The sequence below is a fragment of the Coenobita brevimanus genome, chromosome 98 (assembly GCF_032717465.1).
Source record: "Coenobita brevimanus isolate Jiangsu-jjx chromosome 98, ASM3271746v2, whole genome shotgun sequence".
Taxonomy (NCBI): Eukaryota; Metazoa; Arthropoda; class Malacostraca; order Decapoda; family Coenobitidae; genus Coenobita; species Coenobita brevimanus.
The window spans coordinates 26,102,800-26,129,461 of record NC_137051.1 but is presented as its reverse complement, the minus strand read 5'-3'; the positions used below and the strand labels follow the sequence as shown (position 1 = coordinate 26,129,461).

The 26,662-nt window shown below is 42.3% G+C and overlaps 1 protein-coding gene and 1 non-coding gene across 2 annotated transcripts in view; one reads left to right on the top strand and one right to left on the bottom strand.

The window, feature by feature from the left end:
• Nucleotides 1–26,662, top strand: part of PIG-O (phosphatidylinositol glycan anchor biosynthesis class O) — a 174,252-nt gene that overhangs the window by 38,313 nt on the left and 109,277 nt on the right. Inside the window, exon 2 of the mRNA XM_080283570.1 lies at nucleotides 7,048–7,149. Within this exon, the coding sequence (XP_080139696.1) occupies nucleotides 7,048–7,149 (102 nt within the window). The remainder of the gene's footprint in view (nucleotides 1–7,047; nucleotides 7,150–26,662) is intronic.
• On the bottom strand, nucleotides 8,496–8,614 carry LOC145414318 (5S ribosomal RNA). Its single transcript, XR_013899856.1, has one exon. It is a non-coding gene; the product is annotated as a 5S ribosomal RNA (ribosomal RNA).

Here is a 26,662-nt window from a genome sequence, read left to right as displayed (position 1 = left end):
TATATATATATGGTGGTGAACTAAGTGAATTTTTCTCTTTGAAAGTTGGTTTGAAGCAGGGATGTGTCATGTCTCCATGGTTGTTCAATCTGTACATGGATGGGGTAATAAAAGAGGTACAAGGTAGGGTAGTGGATGTTGGAGTGGCCCTGGTGAGAGAGGATACTGTTTGGAAACTCCCTGTACTGTTGTTTGCAGATGATACTGTGTTGTTGAGTGAAGACGAAGGGGAGCTGCAAGGCTTGGTGGATGAGTTTGAGAGAGTGTGTAAGAAACAGAACCTAAAGGTGAATGTAGGGAAGAGTAAAGTGATGGTCTTTGAGAGAGGTGAAGTTAGTGAATGTACAGCGAGGTTAGATGGTGAGGAATTGGAAAATGTGAGTACGTTTAAGTATTTGGGTAGTGTGATGAGTAAGGATGGAGGTTTGGAGGGTGAAGTGCTTGAAAGGGTACAGCAGGGAAGAAAGGTTGCTGGTTCCTTGAAAGCAGTGATAAGAAACAGGGAAGTGAGCATGGAAGTGAAAAAGTTACTACATGACAGTATTGTGATACCAACTCTAACGTACGGAAGTGAAGCTTGGACATTGTTGGAAGGACACAAGTCAAGAGTGAGAGCAGTGGAAATGAGTTATTTAAGAGGAGCCTGTGGAGTCACGTGGAGAGACAGGCTGACGAATGAGGATATAAAGGAGCGTTGTGGTGTGGATGTGGATGTGATAGGAAGCGTTATGAGGAACACACTGAGGTGGTTTGGCCATGTGGAGAGGATGGAGGGTGAGAGACTGACGAAGAGAGTGTATGTGAGTGAGGTGGAGGGGGGAAGAGGGAGGGGGAGGCCGAGGATGAGATGGAGGGATGGGGTGGAGAGGTATATGAGAGAGGGGGGTCTGAGTTGGGAGCAGGGCAGTGAAATGGCGGGGGACAGGGCGACTTGGAGGCGATTTGTTTGTGGCCACCCCAAACGGGATTGAGGCGTCTGGCAATAGATAGATAGATAGATAGATAGATATATATATATATATATATATATATATATATATATATACTATATAATACTATATAATACATACTGTATATACTGTATGTGTATATATGAATATACTGTATAGAGAGAGAGAGAGAGAGAGAGAGAAATACATAAACTAAATATATAACATGTCTATCTATCTATCTATTGTCAAGGTGAAGTACGGTGGAGCAGAGTGAGATTCTAACAAAGGTGTCTCGAGTTCGACCTAAAAATCTTAGTGGCCATTTTGGGGGAGGCGGTGGCTCAATCGGTAGAGAGGTGGCCTGCAGTCCTAACGGACCCAGGTTCGAATCCCGGCTGGGGCAGGGAACAGTTTAAGGATTTGAATTTCATTAAATCAGGCTTTACTGATCTACCAGAAGACCCGCCGGCATGTCGTAAAAGTACCCCCGCTAATACCAATACACCAGTCCTGTATGAGACAGCCCTAGCATGTATTCAATATGGACGGTGGGTGTTAGCGCCGAAGAGGTGACATGTAGAGGCGTTTGGTATGTAGGAGGACTGCTGGGCCTTGATAGCAGGCTGTGAAGCCTATGCCCAGAGTCAGACACATAAAAAAAAAAAAAAAAAAAAAAAAAAAAAGACGCCTCAATCCCGTTTGGGGTGGCCACAAACAAATTGCCTCCAAGTCGCCCTGTCCCCCGCCATTTCACTGACCTGCTCCCAACTCACCCCCCCCCCTCTCTCATATACCTCTCCACCTCATCCCTCCATCTCATCCTCGGCCTCCCCCTCCCTCTTCCCCCCTCCACCTCACTCACATACACTCTCTTCATCAGTCTTTCACCCTCCATCCTCTCCACATGGCCAAACCACCTCAGTTTGTTCCTCATAATGCTTCCTATCACATCCACATCCACACCACAATGCTCCTTTATATCCTCATTCGTCAGCCTGTCTCTCCATGTGACTCCACAGGCTCCTCTTAAATAACTCATTTCCACTGCTCTCACTCTTGACTTGTGTCCTTCCAACAACGTCCAAGCTTCACTTCCATACGTTAGAGTTGGTATCACAATACTCTCATGTAGTAACTTTTTCACTTCCATGCTCACTTCCCTGTTTCTTATCACTGCTTTCAAAGAACCAGCAGCCTTTCTTCCCTGCTGTACCCTTTCAAGCACTTCACCCTCCAAACTTCCATCCTTACTCATCACACTACCTAAGTACTTAAACGTACTCACATTTTCCAATTCCTCACCATCCAACCTCGCTGTACATTCACTGACTTCACCTATCTCAAAGACCATCACTTTACTCTTCCCTACATTCACCGTTAGATTCCGTTTCTTACACACTCTCCCAAACTCATCCACCAAGCCTTGCAGCTCCCCTTCGTCTTCACTCAACAACACAGTATCATCTGCAAACAACAGTACAGGGAGTTTCCAAACACTATCCTCTCTCACCAGGGCTACTCCAACATCCACTACCCCACCTTGTACCTTTTTTATTACCCCATCCATGTACAGATTGAACAACCATGGAGACATGACACATCCCTGTTTCAACCCAACTTTCAAAGAGAAAAATTCACTTCGTTCACCATCCACACGCACTGCAGTACATACTCTTCACTGCATTCAGCAACTTCCCATCTACTCCATATATTCTTAACACTTTCCACAATCCTTGTCTATCCACCCTGTCATATGCTTTCTCCAAATCCATGAAAGCCGCATACAACTTCTTTCCCTTCTCTAGAAACTTTTCCACTAAAGATCTAAGAATGAATATCTGATCTACACAACCTCTTCCCTTCCTAAAGCCTCCCTGTTCTTCTCCAACTATTTCCTGTGTTCTTTCTCTAACTCTGTCTATAAGTATCCTACCATACACTTTTCCTATTATACTAAGAAGATAAATGCCCCTATGATTACCACACACTTCTTTTTCCCCTTTTCCTTTGTGCAAGGGAATAATTATACCTGACTTCTAATCCTCCGGGGCTCTACCTTCCTCCCAGACCAATCTGCACATCTTCCACATCCATTCTACTACTATCTCTCCCCCATGCTTCAGCATTTCACCACACACTGCATCAATTCCTGGGGCTTTCCCCAATTTAACTTTCTTCATTGCTTCCACAACTTCTATCCTACTGATTTCTTCCTGTCTTCTCACCTCCCTCCTTCTCCCAGCCATTCCCCAGCCACTTATACTCGCATTACTTCCATCCTCTATGTTTAACAATTCCTTAAAGTGTTCTCTCCATCTGCTCACTTTTTCTCCCTTCTCCGCTAGTAGTCTCCTCCAATTCTACCTTAGATGATTCCGGTGCTGTTCCTCCATCACTTCCCCCCTCTGACTTCCTCATGGCTGACATTAAAATTTCTTCAGTTGATGTATTTTCTGCCATCACTGGCCTCAGTACTAACAAGGCATATGGGCCTGATGGGGTCCCTCCTGTTCTCAAGAACTGTGCTTCTGTGCTGACACCCTGCCTAGGCAAACTCTTTCGTCTTTGTCTGTCAACTTGTACCTTTCCTTCTTGCTGGAAGTTTGCTCTCATTCAGCCAGTCCCAGAGAAGGGTGACCACTCCCAACCCTCCAACTATCGTCCAATTGCTTTAACGTCCTGTATTTCAAAAGTTTTCGAGTCAATTCTTAATAGAAAAATTTTAAGGCATCTTTCCTATCACAACCTTCTGTCCGATCGTCAGTATGGGTTCCGTCAGGGACGCTCCACTGGCGATCTTCTCACCTACCTTTCAGACTCCTGGTCATCCTCCTTTCGGGACTTTGGCGAAAGCTTTGCCATTGCACTTGACATCTCAAAGGCTTTCGATCGAGTGTGGCATAAATCTTTAATTTCCAAACTGCCCTCCTATGGTTTCTATCCTTCTATCTGTGCCTTCATCACTAGCTTCCTTTCTGGTCGTTCTATAGCCGCTGTTATAGACGGCCATCGTTCTTCTCCTAGATCTATCAACAGTGGTGTTCCTCAGGGCTCTGTCCTATCACCAACTCTCTTCCTTTTATTCATCAGTGATCTTCTAAGCTGTACATCTAACCCTATCCACTCATACGCTGATGACTCCACCTTCACCTTTCCATTCGGTTCCCGCAACGCCCATCTCAACAGTTACTTCAACAAACAAGGGATGAGGCTATGGCACACCTAATGTCTGACTTGGCTCGTATCTCTGACTGGGGTAAAAATAATATGGTTGTCTTTAATGCATCTAAGACTCAGTTCTTACACCTTTCAACCCGACAAAATTTTCCACAGGTATACCCACTAATGTTTAATAATATTCAGCTTAATCCTACATCATCCTTGAACATGCTTGGGGTTTCATTTACTCGGGACTTATCTTGGAAAGATCATATTACATCTCTTGTAAAATCTGCTTCCAAGAGATTGGGTGTGCTAATCCGACTCCGCTCTTTCTTTACCCCTGCGCAATTGTTGACTCGATACAGGGGTTTTATCCGCCCCTGTGTGGAGTACAACTCTCATGTGTGGGGAGGCTCCCCTCATACAGCTCTTCTCAATAGGGTGGAGTCAAAGGCTTTTCGTCTCATTAACTCTCCTCCTCTTACTGACTCCCTTCAACCTCTGTCTCTTCGCCGCACTGTTGCATCTTTATCTCTTTTCTATCGCTACTTTAATGGTCACTGCTTCTCTGAACTGTCTGCTTGCATTCCTCCACCTCTACGACGGGCGCGTAGCACCCGTCTGGCAGCAGACTCTCATCCTTTTTCTGTCCAACTCTCTAATGCAAGAATTAACCGTTACTCCCAGTCTTTCATTTATGCAACAGGTCAACTCTGGAACTGTCTCCCTCTGTCTGTATTTCCTGCTGCCTATGATCTCCAGTCTTTCAAACGCAGTGTGTCCAGGCATCTCAAAATGATCGGATCTTGAATTTGACTCTATATTGTATTTTGTTTTTCTCTTGGAGGGAACTGTCATTAAAAAAAAAAAAAAAAAAAAAAAAAAAAAAAAAAAAAAAAAAACATTTTTATCTTTCACTCCCCTGCGAACTTCACTTCCTCCCTGTCTTACTCTTTTCACCTCTTTCCAGAACATTTTCTTACAGTCCTTCCACATTACACTCAAATTCCTTCGAAATTCCTCATCCACTCTCTTCTTACTCTCTCTTACTAATCTTTTCACCTCTCTTTCTTTCTACATATAACTCTCTCTTCCGCCTCTCAACTTCTTCCACGCCCCTATTTCTCATCCATTCATTGTATGCTTTCTAACATACGAGTGGCATTCCATTACATGGATGAGGAAATTATGAAAAAATTGATAGTGGCCATGACCCACCCCAGGTTAGAATATGCAGCAGTAGTGTGGTCCCCACATAAGAAGAAAGACATAAATAAGATCGAGAGAATACAAAGAACAGCAGCCAAGATGGTCCCCAGCCTGGCAGATCTGTCTTACGGAGAGAGGCTAGAAAAGTTGGACCTGCCTACACTAAAATAAAGGAGAGAAAGGGGCGACATGATTGCAGTGTTCAGGGCCATGATGGGAATAGATAAATTTGATAAAAATGATCTGTTTGTATGGGATGAGAGAGGAACAAGAGGACATGGAATGAAACTGAAAAAGCCAAGTTGTTTGAAGGATATCAAGACATATAGCTTTCCATATAGATGCATAGAGCTGTGGAACAGGCTGGACAAAGAGATCGTCCATTCTAAAAACTTAAACGAGTTCAAAGAAAAATTTGATGTAACGAGAAAAAGAGACAGGACCCCACGAACGTAGCTCATTTCCTGTATATCACAATGAGGCAAATACAACTAGGTAAATGCACACACACACACACATACACACACACACACACACACCAAAACACGCAGACATAGACACACCCAAACACAAGGACACAGACATGATTGCACAGAAGCACACACATGCAGTAAGCACCCAATGCGGATGGCAGTTATTAGAATTTTTGTTTTATTTGTCAGTGTTATAACACAATAATTTCTTGCTGCAGTGTGTTCATAGTTATATACTTTTTACATATCCTAGTGTTCTGTGTTTATATATTAGTAATGTGCCTATGAGTTTAAAGTATGAAGTTAGCTAGAGGTGTGACTGCCAGTTAAGAAGGACGAGAGGGGGGTTGGGTAGAGTAGGGGTATGGGGGAGGGTTGGGAGCTGGGGTAGAGGCAGGTGGAACTTGTTTCATCCTGGCCTCCTGCCTTCCCTGGATATATATGGGATAGAATGGGGGTTCCCCTGAGCAGAAATTAGTGATCATGTGTGCAAATGATTATTAATTAAACACTTAAAATGATATGGGTTATTGTTTTTATCACCGGAAATGCATAGAAGTATAGATGAATAGTTGCAGGCAGGTACATCCAAGTCCAAGGGCAATTCCAAGCCAGGTAAATCCTTAGATAAAGCCCAGAAAAATTAAGAAAATGCCCAGAAAATTTCAAGTAATTTCGCCTTGAAAAATTCGAAGTATTGGGATTTTTGGATTATTGGTGGTTGGATTAGAGGACTTTTACTGTATTGTGCTTGAATCTTCCCAAAACATGAAACAGCTGCAGTCAGCTTAAGCCATCCTCTGTGTACTGTTAATGTCCTTTGACATAATTATTTGTAAGCACAGTGGCCTAAGTACTGTATCTTAATGCACGGAAGAGGTAAAAGTCTGACACACAAATGGACAAATCTTTAAATCTTGTTGTCATCATCATGAGTCATTGTCATCATCTTTACATCATCATCACCACCATTATCTCCAGTGTCATTATTGTTGTTGTTGTTGTTGTCAGGATGTTGACAACAACAACAGCAACAACTATGATGATGATGATGATGATTTTTCCATAGAGCGTTTTTCTTCCTTAGTTTCATTTGGCAGGCTGGCTATCACAGATATATCTCTAGGCAACTTCCTCTTCCTTCTCCTTTGCTCTTGTAGTGTTCCAATTCTTTCTGCTATGCAAATTACCACATAAATATTATGAATCATGTACCAGATTTCAGGTCCTTTAGGTTGTATTGTAATGAGATTATTGTTATGTTGTTGCAGTGAAGAGATTACTGAGGACAACATTATAGATCAGTTGGTGAGGAATGGGAAGCAGATTACTGTTCTTGGAGATGACACTTGGGCAAGCCTTTTTCCACACAGGTGAGTCAGCCACTAAATATTGCACGACTTTCTCTTATCTGTCTAGAGTAGCTGTGTAACCATTCATATATATATATATATATATATATATATATATATATATATATATATATATATATATATGTATGTATATATTAGATAATGAATGGAGGAAGGATAAACAAAGGAATTTCTTTTTACCCCATTTTCTTATTTCTTTATGTACATCATATCAGTAGGAATTTCAAAACTGAAGATTACCTTTCGGTGAGCTTATTTAGGTTGTAGACCATGCTGAAGGTAGAGAGAGAAAGTAAAATTTAAAAGGCCTCCAAAACTTCTTCACTCAAGGCAAGTGAAGTTGGAGACCTCATTAAGGCAGTGGCATTGCAAGCCACTTATGACACTACCCAGGAATTTTAAATTGTGGTGAGAGGAATCATCCCAGATTTCAGTTGCAGTACTTCTCATTTCCAGTCAGATTGCCTTGGAAGACGTGGTGACCCTCCCTTAGCATTATGAGTGTCTTGCCTACTCTTGTGTAAATGAACACTCCATGCAGATTCTTGTGATGTGTACTCCATGCTTTCCTCCGTAGTGCATGGGGCACCTCTATTTTTTAGTGGAAAACGAGAAATGCTACTGATTCAGTTTGAGCAGGCTTGCTCAGTGTGATGTGCGGAGGACTGGGAAAGTATACTTTCTTGGATAGGGTCATCAGCAACAGGTGCCTCCAAGATTACTCACTGTTAGTGAAAAGTGGGATTTTGGCTTAACAAAAACCTGTTTTTTCATTGTATGCTGTCCTATTAGAGACACCATTTGGAAGATGTATTGACACATTAGGCATCATTTGCTCTTCAAAATGAGTGCCCTGTGATGCTGTTACTGCCATTTACAGGATACTCAGTGCCCTGAGTATCACTCTGAGGTGGTACTCTTGCACATCCACTTTTTTTTCTCCTCCTGGTAGCCTCTACTATGCTTTTTTTTCTTCTTTGTAGTCTCTGCTGTTATGCTGCCTTTTGCAGTGCTCCATCATTCAGCTGCTCAAGTTTAAGAGTAGGTGTTAGGAGTATTGCATGTCAGTTTATTTTTTTATATATTTTTTTGTTTGTAATTTTTGGACCTGTATATCAGGCACATGACGTACACATCACAACTGAAGCATATGTCTTACCAGTGACCCCTCACTTGCAGAATTCTGTGTTCATGCATTATTCTATACTCATTTGTATTTAGTAAATTCATTCATTCATTCATTGCCAGACGCCATGTATCCCAAGCGGGGTGGCCACGGGCTTAGAGTTAATTGTTTTACAGGGAGGGGCACTAATCCTCCACCAACCCCACTGGACACGTAGGGATGCCAACAGCATCTGGTGTTCCCCGGCGGTCACCCATCCAAGTACTAACCAGACCCAACGTTGCTTAACTTCGCTGATCGGATGGGAAGCGGTGTACTCAACGTGGTCTGGCCGTTAAATGATATACTGTAATCCCTCAATTATCCGATATAATAGAGCCAAAGGCATGTCCGGGTAGTGGCAATGTCTGGATAATGAACAGTGTTCCTCTACTATACCCAGACCCTATGCATACCTCTGACTTATACCCAACCTATTTGCACAGTACCTCTGCTTACTTTGGTAGTGTTTTCCGGTCATTCAGGTATATTTAGGCATCACACATAGGAATATCCAGAGTAATGCTAAACATCAAGAAAACCATGCAAAAACATTGAAAACCAAAAAACACCCTACCTAAACACTACTGTATGTACAGTACCCCTCCTAATTTTGGCACTATTTTCAGGTCAGTCTGCCATATTTAGACATCAAGACACACATAGGTATATCCATAGTAATGCTAAACACCAAGAAAACCATAGAAAAAAAAAAATGAAAAACAAAAAACACCCTACCAGTACACTATGTACAGAACCCCTCCTAATTTTGGCACTGTTTTCAGGTCAATTTGCTGTATGTAGACATCAAAACCCACACAAAAAGTAATGCTAAACACCAAGAAAAACATGAAAAAAAAAAAAAAAATGAAAACCAAAAAACACCCTATCAATATACTGCTGTATGTACAGTACCCCTCCTAATTTTGGCACTGTTTCCAGGTAAATCTGCCATATTTAGACATCAAAACACACATAGGAATATCTAAAGTAATGCTAAACACAAAGAAAACCCTGAAAAAATAAAAAAATTGAAAACCAAAAAACACCCGACATACTGTACACTACCGTATGTACTGTACAGTACTCCTCCTGACTTTGGCACTGTTTTCAGATCAATCTGCCATATATAGACATCAAAACACACATAAGATTATCCATATTAATGCTAAACACCAAGGAAACAATGCATAAACAGCAAACAACCAACAACCTCAGGACAGTTGGAAAATCAGTTATCTGACACCAGTGATAACTGCTCCCAGGTCCCCAAAAAGTTCCATGGCCAGATATGCCACCGGAATTTGGTTGAATTGGTATAAATGTATACCATCATCTTTGCTGGTGTTTATACTACAAGTTAATAAAAATACAGAAAACTGATGAGTAAAAGTACAGAAATGCATTGAGGATAAATAGTGTTCAGGAGTAAAATTTACCTTCATATAACTTCCCACCATCTTAGTGCAGAATTCTGCTGGCACCTTGTAAGAGTTAAGCACAAGTCTAAATGCAGAATTTCATGAGCTTTCTTGTGGTCACTTCGGAATTTCAGTATGACCAATAGTATTCTAATAAATCACAAAAAAATTTAAAAACTCACGAGTCAGTGCTTTCAGCACAAAGGAAAGGAGGGACTGAGGGAGTGAGGGGGTAGCCAGGAGGGACAGGAGGAGGGGAGAAGCAAGGTCGTGAGCAGTATTTTCACCCTTCTGCCACGAAGCGGATGGGTGCTTTTACTGTACATTTACTCATGACTTGTGGTCTGTTGGATGCTGAGTGGCCATTCGGAAACAAAACTAGGTGACTGGGCGACTTCGGATGTTCGGCAGAGAGGCGGATGGCCACTGTCGCCGAGCATGTACTATGGCTTGTGGTCTGTGTTCGATGCATGGTGGCAATTGGGAAAGACTTAGCGGGGTGGCCGTGTGACTTTGGACATTCAGTGAGGATGTGTATGGACGTTTTGACTCGGCTTGCAGATTACAGTCGTATTACTCCGGTGCTGGAGGTTTGTTGGGAGTGATCGGACCAGCACGCGCCTTTGACCATTCAGGACAGGGGCAGACGAACATTTTAGCACTGGTCATGGGTTACGGCCTATTTCCTGCTCACGGCTCGAGCCCAGCGGCCATTATTCCGAATGTTTTAACGTGTTGGCTGGCCGGCTGAAGTTCTTGGGGACTTTTACGTCTGGTTAATAGCCAGTAAATTCAGATGATGGTTTCACAGAACCAAGGCCCAGTATCCGTATAATGAACAGATCCGGATACTGCATGTCTGGATAAATGAGGGATTACTGTACCTTTTTGGCTGCTTTTGATATGTCTTTTGCCAAGGCCTTGTGACCTGTTGGGTTTGCCATATTGTATGCCTCCTTTTATGTTTCCAGTATGTTACATACCATGGTCTGTTTAATTCTGTATTTCTTTGTTGGCAGTGGGTTTCATTATATGACTAGTTTCCTAGTCAGAGTCATGCATCTTAGCTTGGTGTGTTTTGTGGGCTAAAGGTAATAAGGTGGTCAAAAAACTTTCATGTTTTACTTACCTCCATCCTTGTTATCCAGGATCTGTACATTATGGAAATGGGTTGTAACAAAAACTACACTGCTCTTGTTTTCTTAATTTACTAGCTAGGGTCTCTGACAGATGCTGCTGCTGCTAAGAGGAGCTAGCCAGGCATTGTGGTTATTTTGTCAGCCAGCATGTGTTCATTGGTGACAGGGTAAAAGTGTCCCCATTCTCTACCAAGTGTTAACGTCTGCTTCCCAAATAGGGAGTAGGCTGTACTAACCAATCAGGGCAGTATTCCTGAGGAGGATAGGAATGCTGGTGGTAAAGGGAGTGGGAGTTTCTGTATCACTAGCCATCAGGATATCCTGACCATCCTCCTTTGCTGGCCTTTATCGCTGTGACACTAACACGGAGAGTAAGCCAGCATACTCTCCCAAACATTTTTCTCAATCTCATATACTGTATGAGCTTTACATACCATACAGGTTACCCTACTATGTCACAGGGGTTGGTGCCAGTAAGGGTACACACCCAGAATACTTTTGCTCACACTGCCTAGTGGTGGACCTGAGGGGAAGGTGTGGCATGGGCTCTGCCAGCTTAGTTTTGGAACCGGGGTGTGATGGGGCTTGGATCTGTGCCAGAGGGTACAGCATATTGCAGTTCCCAGGCTGCTGCTTTTGTCCAGTAGAGAGTGTCTTGAACTTGGGAGTGGCATGTCAGGAGACTGCTCTATCAGTGGGTGTATAAAGGCAGGGCAGTTAGACTGCCAAAGCCCCTTTGGAGGGTGTCTTTGTAGCTATCCTAGCAGGGTGCCCTGAGGTCACAGTCACAGCCACTGGCTAGAGCTGGTGGGCTATGGGCCCCAGATCCCAGGCTTGGGCTTGGGACTGCGTGGGTGAGTGGGCCTTGTAATCCATCTCCTTCTTTATTTACCCAACTTATGACAAAAATGAGAAGAAAAAGCAGTAAAAGCAAATGTGGAAACCAAATCACCCAAGGGGTCAGAGTGTCAACATGGAATGTGACTAGTTTGAAGAGTAAAGCAGGAGAAGTAGTAGAGATGCTGAGTAGGAGGCAAGTGGATGTCTGTTGCATACAGGAAGTCAGGTTCAGGGGAGGGTCATCTAGGATGATTGGTGGGAGTGACGGTAGGTATAAGTAATTTTGACAGGGAAGTGTAGACGGATATGGTGTTTTGGGTGTGCTGTTTGATGAGAAATGAGTGAAATGTGTCATGAATGAAATGAAAGTAAATGTAAGGATTATAGCAGTGAAAATATTGTTTGGTAAACTTATGATTTCAGTTATACAGTATCAGTGTATGCTCCACAGGCTGGCTTGAATGATGAAGAAAAAGATAGATTCTGGGATGGGATGGCATGATATGTGTAGTTGGTGGCATGGGGGATGATGAGATTGTATCTTTGGGTGAGGGTCATGTGTGTGAAGCTGCTCAAGGATATGAAGAGGCACATGGGGGATGGCATATGGTACGAGAAATACAGAAGGGGAAAGGATACTTGAATATGGGAAGGTAATGAATATGATTGTGTACAGCACACATTTTAGGAAAAGTGAGTGTAGGTTGATTATGTATGAGTCTGGGAGAAATAGTGGCCAGATTGATTATATCCTGGTCAGGAGGGCTGGTAGGAGGTTTGTGAAGGATGTTAAAGTTATTGGGAGAAAAGAATGTGTGCAGCAACACAAATTATTGATATGTGACATGATGCTGAAGGAGCGGGTGGTGAAGAAGAGGACCTATGCTCTCAGGACAAAGTTGAAAAGCCAGGCAGGAAGGGATGCCTTCGGAAGAAAGATGAGTAAAGTGGTGGCTGAACAGGGAACTATTGACGGAAGTGTTAAGAACAATACAGAGCTCTCAAGAACAATCTCTTGAGAGTTACTGATTCTCTGTGTGTATGGACAAGGGGTCTTCCAAGACATAAGTAACATGGTGGTGGGATGAGGGTGTAGAAGCCACATTAAGAAGAAAAGAAGACTCTTCTGGGAATGGAAAGAAGGTAGTTACAGAGAGGAATACTGTACTTGGCTGCCAGGCTAGAAAGGAGGTATACAGGACAAAATCTGTGTCTTGGAGACTTTTACTGGATAACCTCATTACTGTGATCCCTTGGTTATTGTGCACTTGGTTTTAGAGGTATTTGTTATCACTGCAAGATAAAAATTTGCACTTATGCTGTTATTACACATTTTTCAGCTCCTGCTGTTATTATGCATTTTTCAACACCTGCTTTTATCACACATTTTTCAACCCCTGCTGTTATTACGCATTTTTCGACTCCTTTCATTATCATGCACCCAAGCTGGTTTCTGCCAACAACATTGGTGCAGCACAGTCCCATCCTGATAATTGACCAATTGAAAACTGATGATTCACTCTTTTGGCATTAGAGAATAGGGGACATTCCCCAGAAAACTGTTGTGTTGTGCTGTGCTTGATTCAGTCTTCCAACAATTCGACCAACAGCAATTTGACAGGTCTGTGGTTCAGTTCATGTATTTTTCAACATTGCAAAAAGAGACATGGTATTTTTCTTTACACAGTATATGGGATCAGCATGCAAAGATTCTTTTTCCATTTTTATCATCATCATCATCATCATTACCCTTGTCTTCAGAAATAATCCCAGTGGGTCCACATTTACGAAGATTTTTCATTCCACTTGCGCCTTCACTACTGGATTGAGAGAGAGAGAGAGAGAGAGAGAGAGAGAAAGAGAGCTCAAAAGTGCATATCCTTTCTGACAGCCACACAGAGGCCAGTTTTGCCTGCATGGGCTTTTTGTAAACATTGTCTCAGCAGATGATGAGGGCGAGATATGCAAATTTCTTATGTGCACTCTCTTTTTCCCCTGTTGTTTTCCTTTATTAGTGGTAGGTGGTGGCGACCATCATCCACTCACTTGATGTAGTGCTGCCTACTTCTTCCTCAGCCTTTATCATTCTTTTTCTGTGCCTGCCCTCCTCTCTTCCTGTTTCTCCCATCTTTCCTGTCACTTCTTATTGCTTTTCTTTCCTTTACAGGTGGCTTTACATTGAGTGACAAGCCTAATGGTTTCCTGTAAGCCAAGAAACCATTTACAACGCTGGGTGGTAACCATATAACCAAACAATTACGTGCTCCTTACGTGTCATCAAGTGGGTTGGTGGAGGGTTAGTGCCCCTTCCTGTAAAACAAATAACTCAGAGTCAAATGGCCACCCCTAACGGGATTATGGCATCAGGCAATAGATAGATAGATAGATAGATAGTTTTCCTTTATAACCTTTGGATGTGACTCGAACATAAATAAGAGAGAGTGGTAGAAGTAATAGGATGAAAGAGAGAGAGAGAGAGAGGGGAGGGGGTAAAAGACATATCCCTTCTGACATCCTCACAGAGGCCAAAAATGCCTGTATGGACTTTGTGTAAACATTGTCTCAGAGATGGTAAGATGGTGAGGGGTGCAAATTTTTTGTTTTCTTTTTAGTTTGCTGAATTTTATTGTTTCCTTTTGTAACCTTTACATATGGCATGAAAATGAATAAGAGAGAGGGATAAAAGTAACACGAAAAGGAGAGGGGTTAGGAAAAGAGGAAAGAGGAAGAAGAAAAGTGGGAGAAAAATGTAGAGGGGGAGGGAAGAGAGATGGAAAATGTCCTGGTCTGTCAGTGAGATTTTATAATTGTTTCGTTTCATTTCATTTCGTTTCATTTTTGAAGGTTCCATTATGCTTGCATGTGTTTTTTTTTTTTTTTTTTTTTATGTGAGGAAGCAGGAACCAAAGGCCATGAGCCTGCAAAACTGTTCCTTCCAAGAGAAAAACAAAATACAAGAGAGAGCCAAATTCATGTTCCAGTCATTTCGAGATGCCTGGACACACTGCGTTTGAAAGACTGGAGATCATAGGAAGCAGGAAATACAGACAGAGGGAGACAGTTCCAGAGTTGACCTGTTGCATAAATGAAGGACTGGGAGTAACGGTTAACTCTTGCATTAGAGAGTTGGACAGAAAAGGAGTGAGAGTTTGCTGCTAGACGGGTGCTACGCGCCCGTCGTAGAAGTGGAGGAATGCATGCAGACACTTCAGAGGAACAGTGACCATTGAAGTAGCGATAGAAAAGAGATAAAGATGCAACATTGCGGTGAAGAGACAGAGGTTGAAGGGAGTCAGTAAGAAGGGGAGAGTTAATGAGACGAAAAGCCTTTGACTCCACCCTATTGAGAAGAGCTGTATGTGGGGAGCCTCCCCACACATGAGAGGTGTACTCCACACAGGGGCAGATAAAACCCCTGTATAGAGTCAACAACTGTGCAGGGGCAAAGAAGGGACGGAGTCAGCTTAGCACACCCAGTCGCTTGGAAGCAGATTTTACAAGAGATGTAATATAATCTTTCCAAGGCAAGTCCCGAGCAAATGAAACCCCAAGCATGTTCAAGGATGATGCAGGATTAAGTTGAGTATTATTAAACATAAGTGGGTATACCTGTGGAAGATTTTGTCGGGCTGATAGGTGCAAAAACTGAGTCTTTGATGCATTAAAAACAACCAGATTATTTTTACCCAGTCAGAGATACGAGCCAAGTCAGACATTAGGTGTGCCATAGCCTCATAGGCCTTGGTCACCTAATGGTTGCTTTCTGTGCTGCTAAATCTCTGGCACCTTCCATATTCAGTCCCATTCTCTGAGGTCACATTCTGTGACCTCGTCCCAGGTCTTCGGTCTGCCTCTCGCAACCCCTCCCCTAATGTTAACACTTCTCACTTTCTGCGCCCAATTATCATCCCCCATCCTCTCTGCATGCCCAGCCCATCTCAGTCTATGCTTCTCATCACAACGCCAATACGCTCCAGTCCCATCCTGCCTCTCAACTCTAACATCGAAAACTTAGTCCCCCCATGCCTCGCACTCGGGGATACACTGCACATCCACCTTATTGTCATTTCTGTATGTTTGAGCCTGTGAATATCCTCTTCTTTTAGTGCTCAGTTCTCATTACCATAAAGCATCACACTCCTAACACATGCTGCATACAAAGATCCCTTTGCACAGAGGGAGAGCCCACTCAATGTCAGGAGAGGCAACAGCTCCCTGAACTTCTTCCAACCACTCCTCACTTTAGCCACAGAGCTAACTCCAGACCCACCTCCTTCACATAGCATGTCTCCCAGATAACTAAACTGTTCCACACACTCAAGAGACTTACCAGCAGGATCAGCCCTTTCATGCCTTACCATCTCCACATGCTCACACCGCACACATGAAATTAGCATTATCTCACAGTTTACCTCAAATACCACTACATCTCTTATGCACCCTCTTATCACAAACACTGCACAAGATGGAATTACTTCCCATGCCTTTGTGGCAAATCGCACATGGCCACTCTCTCCTTTGACAGTACCACCACCAGCCCTAGATACCATTACTTTTGTTTTACCTGCATTTACTCTTAAGCCCTTGTGCCCAGTACCACCTCTCCACTTCCTAAATCTCTCCTCTGGCTCCCTTTCATTCCCTGCAGTCCCACCAAATCGTCGGCATACAACATCTTTCACGGGAGTCCTTTTCTGAAGTCATGTGAGAGGGCTCAAGACTGAGCCCTGATGCACACCAACATTCACGAAAACTCATCACTCAAATCTTCATTCACCCTTACCAGGGTGCGAGCACCCATGTACTTGTACATAGCCATAACTACACTAACCAGCCACTCCTCGATCCCAATTTTTCTCATTGCGCACTTCTCCATCTCTCTGGGGACTCTGTCAAAGGCCTTCTCCAGATCAACAAAAACAAAATACAGATCCCTTTTCTTCACTATATGCTCCTCCTGAAGCTGTTGAACATTGAATATAGCATTAATGGTCTCTTGCCTGCATCTCATCAGTATTTACTCTTTCTCCAATCATATCTTCTAGAACTTTCCCCATTGCCTTCATCATCTGGTCCAAAAACATTATGCCTCTATAATTTTCTCTTTCCAGGGCATCATTTGTCCACCCATACACTTTAACAGTTATATACAATCTTCAGCCAATCATCTGGGACAGCACATTCATACATACTCATATTTATCAAGTGAGTGACAACCCCCTTCCTGTAACACCTTTCAACATTTCAGCAGGCAACCCAGACACACATACTACCTTCCCCACCTGCATCCTGCTTAATGCTATGGTCACAGTAGCAGTGTCAGTCAAAGGCCAAGGGCCAGACACTGGATCTGCTGGCTCCAAACTTTCCCTGTCCCAGTGAAACTCCTTATTCAACAACCGGTTGTAATGCTCTCTCCAGGTGTCTTTAATATCTCCACTGTTCACCACTACCTTTCCTTTATTCTTCACACACTGCTCACCTATGATATCCATATTTTCCCTTCTTCATCTGATTTGCCACCTTAAATATCATATTCTTCCTTTCCACACTTTTTAGGTTATCAAGTAAAAGTCTCTGAGACTGATACCCTGTAAACCTCTACGCTTGGCAGCCAAGTATTCTTTGTTACCACCCTTTTTCTATTCCCGGGAAAGACTTTTTTTCTCCTTAACTGCAGCTTCTACACCCTCATTCCACCATCAAGTTATTTTATGTCTTGGTTGGCTCCTTGTCCACCTATACACTGAATCAGTAGCTCTCGGGAGGTTGTTCTTGAGAGCTCTATACTGTTATTAACACTTCTGTCAACGTCTCCCCGTTCAGCCACCACTCTACTCATCTTGTTATAGAAGGCATCCCTTACAGCTTGGTTTTTCAACTTCCATATTTTCTTCTTAGGTGCATTGGTCCTCTTTTTCATCACTTGCTCTGTATGCACCATGTCACATATCAATAACTTGTGTAGCTGCACACGCTCCTCGCTCCCTATAACTTTAACATCCCTCACTCATGAGCAGGGAATAGTCTATTGGACTGCTGTTTCCACCAGACTCATATGTAATCAACCTACTCTCCCTTTTCCTAAAATGTGTGTTGCACACAATCATGCTCGTTGCTTTCCCAAACTCGAGTATTCTTTCCCCTTCGTCATTTCATGTACCAAATGCACATCCCCCATGTACTCCTTCATATCCTTGAGCTGCTTCACCACTTTACCAACATCCGCGGCCTTACCACAGATTTAAACTCGGTTAGTTTTTTCCTTCAGTCCATATCCCCTTTGGCCCTTTTCCTCACAGAACCACAAATCTCACCATCTACCGATATATCTCCATTTTGTTTTCCCGGTTACCATCTCCTTACAAACTTTCATAACAAGGGCGGCACCTGTTGTTATATCAAATCCCAATATGCAGTTGACACTATTTTAAACTTCACTTCATCCAGTTTTGATTACTCATTATATAAATTAAATTGCCAAAACATTACCAACTATATCTGTGTAGTTTATCGTTCCCCCAATGCTTCTTTGGAACCCAGTGTATTTGATTCCATATCCACTCAGTTGAGTAACCTTGACCTTGCCCTTGGCAATGAAATTACCATTTTGGGTGATTTTAACATACACAATGTTGAATGGTTATTGCATTCTGCCCGGACTGACGATGCTGGTCTAGAATGCGAGCTGTTTGCGGAATCGTTTAATCTCACCCAGTTGGTGCAGCAACCAACCAGAATACCTGATAATCCTGACCATAATGCCCATCTCATGGATTTATTCTTGACAAATAATCCAGATCAGTACAGGATAGAGGTACTGTCACCACTTGGATCCTCTGACCACAATCTCATCAAAGCCTCATTAGTTAACCCTCCTACACCTCCCCATTCTGAACTTGTTAGGGTGACCCGATGACACTTTGACAGGGCAGACTGGGATGGATTTAGAAATTATCTTGCTGATGTTCCATGGCAGTCTTTCTTCTCTAGTGATCCCAATTCTACCCAGTCCCACATTTGCGACTTAATACTAGCTGGTATGGATTTATTCATACCAAGTCAACAATTCACTAAAAGATCAAACTCTCCAAAATGGTTTGATGGCAATTGTGCCGGAGCAACAGCCCAAAAGTCATTAGCATATAACTCTTACTTAAAATCAAAAACATCTGAATCACTCTCCCAATTTAAAATTGCTAGAAATCATGCAAAAGCTGTATTAAATCTATCTAAATCAAACTTTCTTCAAAAGCAAGCATCAAAACTACATAACAACCCTAATGACAATAGAATATTCTGGTCAACTCTTAATTCTTTCAATAATAACTTTAACAAGTCATCTTCCATTCCCCCACTAAAATCTTCAGACAGCAATATTACAAATGACCCATGTGGGAAAGCAGATATCTTTGCTAGTACCTTTGCCAGAAACTCTACCATAGATGATACCAGCCAGAATGTCTCAGTACTGGAACTTGATTCTCCCGAAATTGCCCCACTTAAAATACAGACAAGATACGTAAAATCCATCCTAGACAATTTACCAACCAACAAAGCTCCAGGCCCAGATGGAATTCCGCCAATTGTTTTGAAAAAGTGTTCCCCTGAACTTGCCTCTGTCCTAGCTAAATCATTCAGACTATGCATACGTACTACTTTCCATCCATCCATCCATTGCCAGACGCCATGTATCCCAAACGGGGTGGTCAAGGGCTCAGAGTTAATTGTTTTACAGGGAGGGGCACCAATCCTCCACCAACCCCACTTGACAAATGTTGTACAAGATGTAAAACCAAGTATCAAATTATACTAGACCACATGCAACAATTTTAGGAGCAAACTGGCTTGTTTTTGTTTGCTTTTGAAGTCTATGGGGAATTTCATTTTACTCAAATTTTTGGGTAACACCCTCAGAAGTTCCCCAGTCCTTGGTGTAGGCAATCACTTCTTTATTCCCAAATTCATGGAAAGAAGCCAATATCCACCCAGTTCCGAAGAAAGGACGTTCGTCTGACCCCTCCAATTACAGACCAATAGCTGTCGCATCTTCTGTTGGTAAGGTATTTGAAACTTTAATTAATAAGCATATTGTTAAACATCTTGAATCCAACAACTTAATTAGTGATAGACAATACGGTTTTCGCCACGAAAGATCCACCATTGACATACTCAATCTCTTAACTCATACCATCCATCAATCAATTGATCTTTTTGGAGAAACTCATGCAGTAGCTCTTGATATCTCTAAAGCTTTCGACAGAGTATGGCACCATTCCCTGCTGTCCAAACTCCCTTGCTATGGACTAACGTCTTTTGTTCCTTTGATTTCTTCTTATCTTAGTGACAGGAAAATAAGACTAAAAGTAGATGATGTATATTCGAATTTCCACTCAATTAACGCCGGCGTGCTGCAGGGATCAGTTCTGGCGCCAACCCTATTTCTGGTTCATATTAATGATCTCTTATCAGTCACTCACAATCCCATTCACTCATATGCAGATGACTCAACACTACATAGTTCATTCACACTCAGACATCCATTTACAAAGTCTAATATCTCTACCTCTCAACTCAGTACAGCCATCTTCATAAATCAAGATCTATCTACAAACAGTGAATGGGGACAAAACAACCTTGTCTCTTTTAATGCTAGTAAAACTAAATATATACAGTTTACTAATAGACAGATATTGCCAGATTCGTACATTACCTTCAGTGCTACTAATATTCCCATCTCCAAAAGTATTGAAATTCTTGGTGTCTCACTTAACAGTGCCCTCAGCTGGACCTCTCATGTCAGATCACTTGCTAAAACCGCCTCAAAGAAACTTGGATTATTGTACAGAGTCCGTAACTTCTTCGCCGATGAGCAGTTAGCTATAATTTATAAGTCATGTGCGCTCTCAGCTTGAATATTGCTCGCCCTTGTGGGATGGTTGTGGAGAGGTTGCATTAAGACAACTAGACAAACTTCAGAATAAAGCTGTTAGAATCATTAGCAACCCTGCCATTACATATAAATTACCTCCCCTGCAAGTAAGAAGGAATGTTGCATCCCTTGCATTATTTTACAGATTTTTTTTTGGCAAATGCTTAGACGAAGTTGCGTCCATGGTGCCACCTCTCCGTGCCTTCCCTCGTGCTACATGGGCATCTGGTAGCGCTCATGGCTGGAATGTCACTCAACCATATTGCAGAACTTTTGCCTATCAGAATTCTTTCATTCCCCGAACTGCATCTCTCTGGAACTCGCTTCCCCAGAGTTGTTTTCCTCCAAATTTCAACCCACAACTGTTCAAGTCTAACTGTTACAGATATTTTATGAACAGAGGACACCAGTAATCTGGTGTATGGATTATTTTTTTTTTACCCATTTGTTTTTCCTTCCTCCGTTCTGTTATTTAAAAAAAAAAAAACTTACTACATGTACTAAGCCATCCCAGAATCTAACCTTCTCTGCCTCATCCAAACCTGCCTTTGTATCATATGCTGTTATAAATGCAAACATTATCCCACTGAACAAAATTTTCACTACTGCTATTCATTTGCTGACTCTCATTACATTCATGACATATTCCACCCACTCCTCCTTAACCAACACACCCACACCACCATATCTATCTGTCCTGCCCTGCTAAAATAACTTGTAACGGCAATCCCTCCTGGTAATTGTTCTGGCTAATTTGCCCCTATACCTGACTTCTTGCGCACATCCACCATCCACCCACCTCCTACTCAGCTCCTCAATTACTCTCCCCGCTTTACCCCTCAAACTTCCCACATTTCATGATGCCACTCTGATCCCCTTGGGTGATTTAGTTTCCTCAGGATTGCTTTGAATCCCTTACTTGTTTTTCATAATCAGTAAGAATAAATAACAAGGAGAGACATACCACAGGGCTCATCCAACCACACAGTCCCACATCCAGGCATGGGATCTCGGACCCATAGCTCACCACGTGTTAACAGTGGCTGTGGCAGTGGCCACAGGGTACCCCGCCGGGAAAGCTACAGAGACACTGTCCAAGTGCGTCTTGGCACATAACTGCCCTGCCATTATACACCCACTGATAGGGCAGCCTCCTGGGGTGTTACTATCAAGTTCAGGCCCCTGTGGAAGCAGCAGTCTGGAAACCACAGTGCCCTGTACCCTCTAATACAGGTTCAAGCCCCATTCCATCCTGACCCCAAAACCAATGCTGGCAGAGCCCCCATCATGCCTCCCATCAATAGGTCCACCACCGGGTGGTGGGGACAGAGTTTTCTGGCTGCATGCCCTTGCTGGCGTCAGCTTTTGTGATGTAGTGGGGTATGTTGTGTGATATGTAAAGCGCATGTAGGGTAGTGCATGAGACAGTTAGAGGAAGTGTTTTGGAGAGTATGCTGGTCCACTGTCCATGTTAGTGTCACACTGACAAGGTCAGCAAATGGGGATGGTCAGATATTCTGGTAGCTAGTGAAATGGGAGTACCAGCTCTCCCTATCACCAACATTTCCATTCCCCTTGGGAGTACCACCCTGATTGGCTGGTGTTACAGCTTACTCCCTACTATATGATGAAAAAACATATCTCTGTGTACACAGGACTGGCTGTGTACTGGTTTGCATGGTACCCTTTGTTTAAGAAACTACTGATTACTGTTTCCGATGGATTTGAGAGATTCAAATATGATTTCCTACTTGAGCAAATTGCAGATGATGGAGACCACAATCTCTCCACCCTCTAGCCTCAGAATCCTTACCCGAAGCCGATTTCAGGTCCCTTTGTGGTTTGTGTTTCTTCCTTAACCCCTTCGCGCATGGTGACACAAAACGCGTCAAAACAGTGTTAGGTTGAAGATTAACTGTTGACGCAGTTTGCATCATTAGCAGTGTTGGTATGAAGGGATGCTGATTAGGCAAATTAGGACGAAAATATTCACCAAAAATTAAGTTTTACCATGAAGTGCATCAGTCTTTGTTGTGTCATAGGGGAGGGTGCTATTTCAAGGCCAGCTCTCTCAAATAGTCGGCTTTCTCTTGGCTTTCAGTGTGGGGGGGGGGCTTTCGTGCTATTTTTGGTGATTTACTAAAAAACTATTGGTCGTATCAAAATTCCGAAAACACCACGAGAAAGCTCGTGAAATTCTGCATCTAGACATATACTTAGCTCTTGCATGATGCAGGCAGAATTTTGCACTAGGATGTTGGGAAGATATTTTCTCTCTTATACAAGTTTATTCTCACTGCATTTCGGTACTTTCGGTCATCAGTTTTGGGTGTTTTTATTGGCCTATCTTGTAGTATAAATATCAACAAAGATGATCATATACAATTTATACCAACACTGTATAACCAGATTCTGAGACAAATAAAATCCATGGGAATGTTTTCCTTTGTGCACGAGTCCAGGGAGCCCTTGCGTCATTTTCTCTGATCGTATCCCACAAACTTATAGAAAACTTATGGTGCACGAGGGGGTTAGTGTGCCCTTTTCATCACTTTCTATTAATCTAACCATGCTTATGTGTGTTTCTGATACCATAATAGTACAATACACCCTTGATATATCGAACTAATTGTTACCATACCCTTGACATTAAAGCCGATAGTTCGTTAAAGCCGAACGCCATGGTGTTTGGTAATTTCCCGGGCGTCGTGGCTTTACTGAACAAAGATCGTTAAATACAGTATAGAGTATTGTTTGGCCGTACAGTTGTAGGCAAAACATATAGCAAGGTCTAAATGGCTCTTTTTATCAATAAATTTTATATTTAAGGCCCTCCTCACAGTGCTAGTTACCCAGAGTCTGATGCAGCGTTCTGCAGGATGCGGTGGAGCACGTATGTGTGTGTGTGTGTGTGTGTGTGTGTGTATTTACCTATTTGTATTTACCTATTTGTAGTATACAGGAATTGAGCAATGCTCGTATTGTCCTGTCTCCATATCCACATTTATCAAGTCTACCTTTACACACATGAATGTTTATCTCATGCACCACCTCTTTGTCTAAGTCGTTCCAAATATTTAAGAATATACCTAATTGTGATATACACGGAATGTACTATGCTCGTGGGTTTCCGTCGCTGTTTCTCAATAAGTCGAATTTAACTTTAAACTCGTTTAAGTTTTTAGACTGGACGATCTCTTTGTCCAGGCTATTCCATAAGTCTATACTTCTGTAAGGAAAGCTATATTTCTTGATATCCTTCAAGCAGCTTGACTTTTTCAATTTCATTCCATGTCCTCTTGTTGCTCTCTTATCCCATACAAACAGATCTTCTTTGTCAATTTTATCTACTCCCACCATGGTCCTGAACACCGCAATCATGTCTCCCCTCTTTCTCCTTTCCTCTAACGAAGGCAAATCCAGTTTTTCCAGCCTCTCTCTGTATGACAGGTCTGTCAGACTGGGGACCATCTTATTTGCTGTTCTTTGTATTCTCTCAATCTTGTTTATATCTTTCTTTTTGTGTGGGGACCACACTACCGCTGCATATTCTAACCTGGGGCGGATCATGGCCACTATCAATTTTTTCATCATTTCCTCATCCATATAATGAAATGCTACTCTTATGTTAGTCAAGAGCTTATAAGTCTCTCCAACTATCTTGTTAATGTGCTTTTCTGGTGACAAATTATCTTGGACCAGCACTCCCAAATCTTTCTCTTCTCTCCTTTTTGTGATTAATTCATTACCCAAAAAATAATTCAGTGATGGTCTCCTGCTACTTTTACCCATTTCCAATATTTTACATTTCTTTACATTAAATTTCATTTCCCACGTCCGGCTCCAATTGTGTATCCTATCCAAATCCTCCTGCAGTATTTTACAATCCTCCTCAACCTCTATCTTCCTCAAGATCTTTACATCATCAGCAAACAGACTCGCATAACTGTTCACTCCATCTACCATATCATTTACGTAAATCAGGAACATTACTGGCGCCAACACTGAGCCTTGAGGGACTCCACTTGTTACTTCCCTCCATCCAGACATCTTTTCCTTTATTACTGTCCTCATTTGTCTGTCTCTCAAAAAGTCTCTCATCCATTCCAGAAGTTTCCCCTTTAGTCCTCCTATATATTCTAGTTTCCACATTAGTCTCTTATGAGGTACCTTGTCAAAGGCCTTCTCTAAGTCTAAGTACACACAATCCACCCAACCATCTCTCTCCTGTACCACATCAATCGCTCTTGAGTAAAAGCTCAACAAGTTTGAAACACATGACCTTCCACTTCTGAATCCAAACTGACATTCAGCCAAAATATTCATCTCTTCCAGATATTTTATCCGTCTGTCTTTCAGGATTCTCTCACACAATTTTGCGACCATGCTGGTTAGAGACACTGGTCTATAATTCAGGGGTTCTTCCCTGTTTCCTCCCTTGTAAATTGGTACCACATTTGCCCTCTTCCATTCTTTTGGCACTTTCCCCTCTTCCAGTGAGCATACAATTAAGCTGTGAATTTTATCCGCCAGTTGTTCTCTGCATTCCTTCAGTACCCAATTAGAAATTCCATCAGGTCCTGGGGCTTTCCTTACATCTTGAGTTTCCAGTAATTTATACACTTCCTGCACCTCCACTTTTATATCTTTCATCACCGGAACATTTCTAATCACTCCCTCCCCTTCCACAAGCTCCTTTTCTTTAGTGAAAACTGACTGGAAACGTTTGTTCATTATTTCTGCTTGCATTGCCGCATCCTTAAAGACCTCTCCATCTACTTTCAGCTTGGTGATTCCTTCCTTTTGTTTCAGTCTGCCATTAACAAATCTATAAAACAGTTTGGGTTCATCCTTGCATTTGTCAATTATACCTTTTTCAAAATTCCTTTCTTCTTCCCTACGTATTCTTGTGTATTCGTTTCTTGTTCTTTTATATTCTTCCTTTGTTCTGTCGTTACCACTCTTTCTCCAATTGTTCCACGCCTTATCTCTCTCTTTTTTGGCTATCATACACCTTCTATTAAACCACTCCTTTTTCCTGTTTTCTTTCCCTCTTACTATTGGTACAAATTTTTCCACTCCCAAATTATAGAGGTCTAGAAAGATATCCCACTTCCTCTGTATCTCTCTTGTTTCTCTGAATTTTCTCCAATCCGCATTTTCAAAAAAGTTTCTCAATCCTGTAAAATTTGCTTTTCCAAAGTTGTATCTTCCCTGTCTATGAAGCTCGTCTCTTGGCTCGACGTTTCCTATTAACATCTGGAACTCAATGACCACGTGATCACTTTTTCCCAAAGGACAGAGATATTCCAATGATTCTATTACATCGGGTTCTTTGGTGTGTGTGTGTGTGTGTGTGTGTGTGTGTGTGTGTGTGTGTGTGTGTGTGTGTGCGGACATGCACCCATGCATTTGTGTGTGTAGTGATGCCATGCTGGTCAGTGTTTCCCATATGTAAATTCTGTTGCTGAATGAAAATTTGTTAAACGAACATAATGATCGGCCAGCTCAAGGTGGTCATTAAAATTGAAATTTGTTAAAAGAGTGTACTGTATATCAAGGGTTTGCTTTATGTGTATATGAGGTCTGTTCAGAAAGTGTCCGACCTTGTTTTTTTTTTCTCACCAACTGGTTGGAGGATTAGGGTGGGATTTTGTGTAGCAAAGTTTAGGAGCTTCGTGCACATGCGTGATTAAAGCCAGCCACCATGAGTGACTCGGTGGCTATCAGTCAGCCTGTGTTCATGGTCGGGCACCTACTGTAATGCTTGTTGCATTCTCTTGGTCATCACTATGCCTGAAAAAGTCAAACAATGTTACTGCATCAAATTTTGTCAAAAACTAGTTGGTACCCGAGGTGAAACTCTTGGGTAGATCCAGCAAACTTCTAGGAATGAAGCCATGGGAGTAATGCAAATAAAGGAATGGTACAATCGCTTAAAAAATGGCCGAATGTCAGTCGAGAGCGATCCATGTCCTGGGAGGCCATCAACAAACAGGACTGCTGAAAATGTGAA